General features: G+C 43.0%; 1 protein-coding gene across 2 annotated transcripts in view; it reads left to right on the top strand.

Moving 5' to 3' along the window:
* Positions 1-9,067, top strand: part of si:rp71-68n21.9 (kelch-like protein 9) — a 69,620-nt gene that overhangs the window by 51,494 nt on the left and 9,059 nt on the right. For both annotated transcript variants that reach the window (XM_037686672.1, XM_037686671.1), the window contains exons 9-10: positions 520-699; positions 1,147-1,260. In XM_037686672.1, the coding sequence (XP_037542600.1) occupies positions 520-699; positions 1,147-1,260 (294 nt within the window). The remainder of the gene's footprint in view (positions 1-519; positions 700-1,146; positions 1,261-9,067) is intronic.

Raw genomic sequence — 9,067 nt, 5'->3', positions numbered from 1 at the left:
ATTAGTCTATATTGGAGTTATAGCCCCCCTGGTGGAAAGTCCACGAGCCGCCACTGCAGCACATGATGACAACCTCAAACTTCCCTTCCCTTAAAAATGAGTTCTTAGCTACTATTCTGTGAGTTTTAGCTTTTAGGTGCCGTTTTGCTGCTCTTAGCTTTATGCAGTTTTACTAGTTTTGGCTTCTATCTTCTGCTTAGCTAATTTTCACTTTTAGCCATTGTTTTGCTGGTTTGAGATTTTGTTTTGCCTTTTTAACTGTATCAGTTCAATTTCAGCTTTAACAATTTCCAGCTGTTCTTCATCACTTGCAGTCACACTGCAGTTGTGCAGACAATGCTGTTTTTTTCCTGGTTTGTGATGTACATTTAATTAACTGTTAACAATGTTATCAGTTAAGTACACTAAGAGTTTAAAACTGTCCAGTTTAAACAGGAAACATATTTTAGGTGACAAATTAAAAGACTGATTTAAGAAAACAAGTGTGTGCTTCAGTAAATGTTTGTAACTGATTCGCAGGTCAGAGTACGTACGACACGAAGGGCAAAACAGCTATAGACAGTGCTTACCGCTACGACCCACGCTTTGACAAGTGGCTTCAGATCGCTTCCCTCAGTGAGAAAAGGACCTTTTTCCACCTCAGTGCTCTGAAGGGGAAGCTGTTTGCAGTGGGAGGACGGAACACGTCTGGAGAAATCGGTGAGCTGCTTCCAAGTCCTGCTCTCATGTGTTCATGGATTCTTCATTCTTATCAAAATGTCATGAAAGACGTGCAGCTCACATGAGATAAAAACTGCATCTGGCAATATTTGTGAGAACTAGAAACGATCAAAATGCCCTGATGCTGCTCAATAATCCAGGTAGATACACCAAACCAGGTGGAGTCGGGTCCTCTGGATGGATTCTTCTTGTTGAAACGTTTCATCTTTTATCCAGAAGACTTCTGAAGACTGACTTTGTTGCAGCTCCTCGGACTGAAGAAGTCTTTTGCATAAAATATGAAAAGTTTCAACAAAGAAGGATCCATCCAGAGGACCTGACTCCACCTGGTTAGATAGAAAGCATTTGTTTGAATGTATTTATTTACTGGCTTTATTTTGAAAAGGCTCATTAAGATTCATAGGCCTCCCACTGTAACTTGTCCAGACACAGTGGAGTGCTACAACCTGAAGAGAAACGAGTGGACCTTTGTGGCCAGCATGGTGGACCCTCACTATGGACATGCTGGAACGGTTCATGGGGATCTCATGTACATTTCAGGTGAGAAACTGCTGGTTAAAGGGATATTTCAGACCTTTTATAAAGGGGTTTTGTGGAAAGCTTATAAACAAGTAATATTTGTAGATAACTCTTTGAATGATCCTCAGTTTGAAGAAATACATTTTAACTCTGACTGGACTGGTGAGATTAGCAATCATGTTAACTTAGTTTATTAATCCAAATTAAGATTTTTGTAAGTGCTATCTGCAGAAGGTAAGATTCATTCAACCTTTATTTAGACGGTAAATCCCACTGAGCCTCGAGGACTCATTTACAAGAGAGACCTGGTTTAACAAAGAAAGATGACAACAAAGGACAACAGCAACAACAATAAACAGTTATAAAAAGTCATACTGCAGTTTTTTTTGTTTTTACCAAATAGGATGGCTAAAAGAAAAAGGTAAAAAAATAAAATAAAATAAAAAAACAGCTAGATTCTAAGGCGAATGTAGAAAACGTTGTTTGTTTACATGTATAACCTTTTCACAAAACCTCCCTTCAAAAGATCACTTTAACTCATTTTGTTGTACTTCATATTTTAGTATTTAAATTAAAATGACTGTTTCATTCTTGTCACTTCAGAAGTAAAGTTGCACATCTTTAAAAGTGAAAACGATGTAATAAATGTAGCACACAAAGCAGCTGGTAATAAACTTTCCTTCAAAGAATACTAATGTTTTAAACACAAATCTTGCATGATACATTACAGCTTGGAATGTGGGCTGTGACTAACTCTCAGCTACTACCACATCAAAATTTAGCTTAATGTCTGTGAAACTGATCGATCTATAGCCCTTTTTGTGTTAGCTAAATTGATTAGCTCTGGTGGCCATTTTGAATTTGACTGGCTCCAAAAGTTAATCGGTTGCAGATGTGCATCCAGTGGTTGCGCTCTGAGAGTTTCATTAAAATCTATCCTGTGGTTCATGAGATATTTTACTAACAGACAAACATACAACATGATTGCCTACTTTTCATGGCATTATGTGAGACTGCAATGCTTTGAAAACAAACCTTTAAATAATTCAAGATAAATCTTGAATTTAAGCATTCATGTTTTCAGAGAGTGCACCAACGCAGGCTTCATGTATGAGTTAAATAACTCAGCTGAACAAGATCAAGTATTTTAGCCAAAACCACTAAATAACACCTTCTGCCCTAAATGAGTCATGTTGATGAGCACTTCAAGGAAAGGCCACTGCACTTCTGTTTTGTCTCCGCTGCAGCTTGATGCTTGGGCGTTTAAACACACGATCAGATCCGTTGCTTTGCGGCTGACTACAGAACCACGGGCACAGAAAGATTAGTCGCAGTGCGAGGGCTGAGCAGCTGGCCTTGTGGTAAAAACACAACAAGCATTGAAGATTTGCTGGCAGGAGGTCGCAAGACGCACCGCTGAAGAGCTAGTTAGTTGAGCATCAACCATCTGACCACACTTCCTCACAGAGATTATGCACAGCTGTTACAGCACACAGTGGAGCTCGTCTCTTCTGACTGTCAGTATTCATAAAGAGATAAGATCGTACTTTACTGATCCCGCAGGAAATTAAAGTTGAATTCAAATGAAATAAAGTTGGTTACATCAAGAAAACTCAACCAAAGTTGCTTTTGACTTGTTAACAAATGAGCTTTTGTTTCCTGCTGAAGAGACAATCCGATCATCTTCCTGTGAAACTGCAAACAGCATCAAACACAAAGTGCTCTTTTCTACTCATGATCTGGAAACGCTTCAGAAATAAAAGCCTAGTATTCTTCAAAGCACTGAATATTGCCCACTGCCTATCAGGCCAGAGTTTTTGACTGAAAACTGACTTTTAGCCATTTTGATCAGACTTTGAAAAGTACCCTAATGCACATTGCAAGATGTTTGTTTGATAGTGCTCAGAGTAAATGTTGTCAATGACTCCCAGCTTCACATCACATTTAACTCTGCATCTGTAAAAGTTACTGAGTTATAGTTTTGTGTTGGCTGATGCTGATTAGCTGTGGTGGCCATTTTGACTTGTGATGACCCCAAAGGACAATCACTTGAAGATATAAAGTAATAATAACTGACACTTTCATTTAAATGTGTCTATTGGATATTTTGCTAACACACAAACAGGTTTGACTTAAACAGTAATGCTAAGGCAACAAAGTTCATGTTCAATCATCCAGGTATCAAATCCAATAACTCTCGGTTGGGTCATCTAGTTTCTTTTTTCTAGAGACGTTTCACCCTCTATCCAGAGGGCTTCATCAGTCTGAGCAGTTCCAGTAAACAGTTTCCCCACCAAGCAGTACACTCCTTAAGAAGACCAACCAGTTTGCTGGAGCTGAGATGGTTTCTGGGTGCTGTCTTGTTGCCCGTCGACTCCTCCCAGGCAGGCAGTCGCAGCCAAAGTGGTTCAAGACTTAAGGTTTTAATGTAGAGGTCACGCAATGTTTTGCTTTTATAGCATGGGCTAGACATGAAGCTCAGCCACACCACATTTTAGCTCAATGTCTGGAAAAGTGAATGAATTTAAGCTATTCTGATGTTTTTGTGGTTAGTTTAAAGTGGCTACCATCTTGAATTGGGAGTCCTAAAGCTAATCTAAGCTAAAGATCAGGACATGATGAGTTTTAACTTGGGTAAACTCACAGTTGTGTGTAAACATATCTAGACTATCCATCCATCCATCCATCCATCCATTATCTTTACCCGTTTATTCCATTTGGGGTCACGGGGGTCGCTGGTGCCCATGTCCAGCAATCACTGTGCGAGGGGCGGGGTACACCCTGGACGAGTCGCAAGTCCATCACAGGGACACATAGAGACAAACGAGACAAACAACCATTCACTCTCCCACTCACACCTAGGGACAATTTAGAGTTACCAATCAGCCTAACATGCATGTTTTTGGTCTGTGGGAGGAAACCGGAGCACCCGGAGAAAACCCACGCATACACGGAGAGAACATGCAAACTCCACCCAGAAAGGCCCCTGGACCGGGGTTTGAACCAGGGACCTGCTCGCTGAGAGGCAGCAGCTCTACCAGTTGCGCCACCGTGCTGCCCTCATATCTAGACTATACACATTTAAATCTGCTTCAGTTTGTATATATGAATGAAATATGTCCTTGTTTGTGCGAGGTGTTTTTTTAATATTAGAGGTTTTTTTTCTCAGGCAAGAAAAAAAAGTCTGATAGGATTTTTTTTTTTTGCCTCCAACTCCTACATGTGTCCAGTTAACCACAGTTTTTGTCTGTCCAAACAGGTCTCACTTGAAAATGAGTCTTCGAGGCTCAATGTGATTTATCTGTTTAATTAAAGGTTGAATGAAAGTTTGCAAACTTATTATTAAAACGTTCATCCTGCCATATCTCAACAAGATAACTTGTAGCCAAAACTCCCCTGACCTGGCTGACCTGCTCAAAACTCCTTCCTGTTTGGCGGCAGACTCTGATAGGCTGCTCTCATCTTGGTCTCGGTTTCTTAGCGACCTTGGACAGGAAAACCGCCTCTCTCTGAAAGTAGACACATGCAGGGCTGAGAATCAGGAAGCTCAAAGCCTGCGGTTGTGAAAGTGGGTCTCAGTTATGTAGAACATAGTCAGAACTGACTTTTGTCAGAGGCATTACAACTTGTTGTACCACCTGCTGCTTAGATCCAATAATTGTTTGTGCAACTACAACAGATCCTGTATAAAAGTCTAAAATTCAAAGTGCTAAACTAGATAAAAAAAAATTACAGCACATTCTTTTATTTACAAAACAAAGTTGTTGGCATTCCATTTTCATTTTATCTCTGAACCAAATAATGTTTTTCCCACCTCCATCCCTCCATGGATATTTTTGTCTGCCTTTCTGGGAGTGTAAGTCAGAGTGTCAAGTGTGCTCCATCACATTTGATGGCCTCACTACCTGCACAACTTTCAGTTAAGTACACAAGTTCAGCACCAAGAAAAGCAAATGTCCAATCACTTCTGGTAATTCTCATGTAATTCCCAGACTAATAAAACACTTTGATTTTTTTCATTGTTTCATTTAGTTAATATTATTTGGTTAGTGCTTAGTAAAAAAAAACAACAAATGATTTTTAGAATACTATCAAAATTAAAAACATCAATTTCTTATCTGCCCTAAGGTCACGTCATTACCAGAACTTATAACTTTTGTCACCTCTTAATAGTACTTATAGACAATGAAACATTGGTTACGTACTGTAACCCCAGATTCTATGAGTATAGGCGTAGCCCTTTAAGGCCCTCTCTAGTGGGTTTATCCCATCATGCAAAGCATCCCACTGAAAAGTTTAGTCCACGCCTACCTGTTGTGTGGGCCCCACCCGGTCCGTATAAATCACATTAAGAGCGGGTAATTGGCTCCCAAATAGCTTTTTCTTCAGCCATTTAGGAGCCAGTGAGGCCCGACGCTTAACGGGCTACGCTTATACTCATACAATCTGGGGTTACAGTACGTAACCAACGTTCTATTTTGTATAGGCTTCGCCCTTTAAGAGCTGTCGCTTAATGGGTTAAGGGTGAAGCAGATGTGGTCCTCGCCTCACTGGGTCCATTCGAACACCATATGAAGCACCAGCTTGCCCAAAAAATGTTTTGTCACTCAGCTCTCCATGTGCGTAATTACGTGTTGCGTAATTATGCGTACCATGCACAGACGCGTGCTGCGTAGTTATGCGTTCTGAGTGCATGAACGCCCCAGAAAAGTTTTCAATGGGGAAAAGGAAGAGGCTGAAAAAGGCCGTGAACCAAGCAGATCCACGGTTGATCAATATGAACAGATTAATAATAAGTGAACTGATTATTAATCAAATTAACTGATTGATGACAGTAGTCATGAACTGAAAGTGACAATAGAACAAGAACAATAGTCACAACCTGTGACTGATAACAACATCTCACACTGTAAATGCATGCAGTCAGATGTGAGTTTAAACGAGATTCCATGAAACAACAATGTTCATTCTGTTAAGGCATTAAGGACAGAATGTGTCATGGAACGAACTGTCACATCACATAAATAAAAGCAAATAAATGAACAGGGTGTTGACCACGTGGCCGCTGTGCAAATATCCTGCATTGTCATACCATAATGCAAAGCAGTCGAAGATACAATACCTCTGGTCGAGTGTGCCCTGACGTTGTCAGGAGGCTCTAAATCTGATGCTCTGTAGGTTTCAGAAATGGCCTCACACAGCCAGTGTGACAGGCGCTAGGTAGATAACGGGCGACCTGCAGATGAGTCTCTATAATGCACAAACAAATGTTGAGTCTGACGCATTGCGGCCGTGCGTGCTAGGTAGCATGTCAACGCACGCACAGGACATAGAAGATGGAAAGATGCTTCTTCTTCTGATTTGTGGGGGGGAGGGAAGCGCGTCCGCTTCTCCGACAGGGAGGGGGGAACAGCAGATGAGGCACATGGGTTGAGGGTGACGTCAGACGCCCAGCAGAGGGAGCTCTTGTCTCCTCAGGCAGGTCTGTCCCTCCGGCCTCTGAGATGCTGTACGTCAGCGGCACAACGTATTGTTCGCTGTAGCTGCCTGGAACGCACACTGGTGAGCTCGGTTGGAGAGCGGCGTCACCGTCTGGTCGTGCCTCCCCGGAGGCGCAGGACGCTGGTCCAACCTGGACATCTTTGCTCCGAGAGCCTCCACCAAACTTGGCTCCAGGGGGGGCACCGAGGGAATTTCCACTCAGTAAAACCCCTCCACTCTGGTGATGGGCACGGATGTGGAAACCGGCGCTCTCAGTCTACCAGGTCCGGCTGCAGCCTCGTTCCAGTAGGATGTCACTGCTGGGAAACGAGGCCAGATGGGATCAGGACAGCGAGCCGGGGTGGAGCCAAAAAACCTTCCTGCTAGATCATCTGATCTGGGCGGGGAGAAGGAGAGGGACGGAAAAAAGTCCCTTCATGTCAGCCGCCTCCTGGATTATGCCGGGCAGCTCCGATAGGAGGGCACCGACGGCTGGGAGCAGTGTGGTCGCCGATGCGAAAAAGGCACGGGGGGGGGGGGGGGGGGTGAGCATCCGCTCAGCTCTCCTTGTTCCAACACTACGCTCTTCAGGAGGGAGTGAGCAGCGGGGGCTGTTGCTGATGTCGCTTGTCCCGGAGGAACCATCCGATTCGCTCCGAGAGTCGGCGATAAAAGGAAAAAAGGGTCGATGGCGTCATCCAGCGTGTAGCGACCCACCACTGAAAAATATTCCTCGGCGCTTACCTTGAAACAAGGCTGCTTGTCTGCTTCTCCTTGGGGAGGAGAACTCACCGGGACGGCAGGAGTTTGGCGTGGCAGGACCACAGACAGCCTTAACAAAGGTTAAGGTGGACAACTTCCCTTCTTCGTTCTTCTGACAGTGCTATTAGCTTGCTGAAGAAAAATGGGAGCCGATTACCCGCTCTTAATGTAATTTATACGGACAGGGTGGGGCCCACACAACAGGTGGGCGTGGACTAAACTTTTCAGTGTGATGCTTTGCATGACCAGATAAAACCCACCAGCGACAGCTCTTAAAGGGCAAAGCCTATACGAAATAGAACTACTTGATTATGTCACGTTTTCTGTCCCTCTCTGTCATAGTTCCTGCCTTCATGCTTTGTTTATCTCTCAGCTCCTGTCTGTGTTCACGTCTGCTCCCATCACCGTACATCACTCCCACTCTGCCTCGTCATTGCACTCAGATCTCATGCCGCTCACCTGTTTTCCTCAATATTTAAGTTCCACATTCACAACCATTCAGTGCCAGATTATTGAAATCTTTTGGGTCACTAAATGTACAGTGTTCACTCCACAGTCTTGTTTGTCTTCCTGGTTCTGATCTCATGCCGGTCTCACGGATTCCTCATCTTGCTCGCTCCTTACCTGGTTTGGATTATCTATTCTGCCTTTGGTGTCGACTCCTGCTTTTCCTACCATGAACTCACTTCAGGGATTACATTTTGGATTTGGCCCCCAACTTCTGCATATGACCCTTGCTTATTTCTCTGGAACTGCTGCTTGGATCTCCCTAAAAACCACGCACTGCTCTGCTCTGTCTCAACGCCGACCCATCTTCACCACCGGTGACATTATCCTCTCCTCCTCCCTCAAGGAACCCCTTCCTCACCTGTCGGTGAAGCCCTGCTCATTACCTTTCCTGTCTCTCCAGATTTGCCCGGCCTTGGGACTTTGACCTCCACTAGCAACTGCTTATTATAAAAACCTTAACTATTCTTGATGTCTGTGGTCTAATTTGTATGGATTCTAGTTTGAATCCTAAAAACTGGTTCTTGTCAGATTAGGGCTAGAAACAAAAATAAAATAAAAACTTCGGTTGTCTGTAAAAGATTGTTGTGAGGGTTAAAATCCATGTTTTTTTACCTGCTGAGTCAGAGTGTTACATCTTTTTCACACTTCACATGCGGTTGCTATCAGGTTCAAAGGTATTTTTTCCTATAAGTTCATCTAGAACAACAAGGTACTTCCAGCCCAGCTCTGAGGTCTGAGCTGTCCTGCGAGAGTTTGATTCAGGTCTGCCAGAGTTGGACAAGTCCACACTAATTAAATGTACTGAACATATAAAAAGCCTTTCTGACTAATCAAAATACTTAAAGATCTTTACAACACAATATGTGCCGTCATTTACCTCCACACACATTCATACTCTACTACAAACATTCATAAAGTACGCTACTACACACATTCATAAAGTACTCTACTACACACAATCATACAGTACTCTGCTAGAAACATTCATACAGCACTCTACTACACACATTCATTCAGCACTCTACTACACATTCATACAGTACTCTACTACACACACATTCATAAAGTACTCTAC

The sequence above is a fragment of the Nematolebias whitei genome, chromosome 13 (assembly GCF_014905685.2).
Source record: "Nematolebias whitei isolate Nwh7 chromosome 13, NemWhi1, whole genome shotgun sequence".
NCBI classification, from domain to species: domain Eukaryota; kingdom Metazoa; phylum Chordata; class Actinopteri; order Cyprinodontiformes; family Rivulidae; genus Nematolebias; species Nematolebias whitei.
This window is presented reverse-complemented; position numbering and strand designations above follow the sequence as displayed.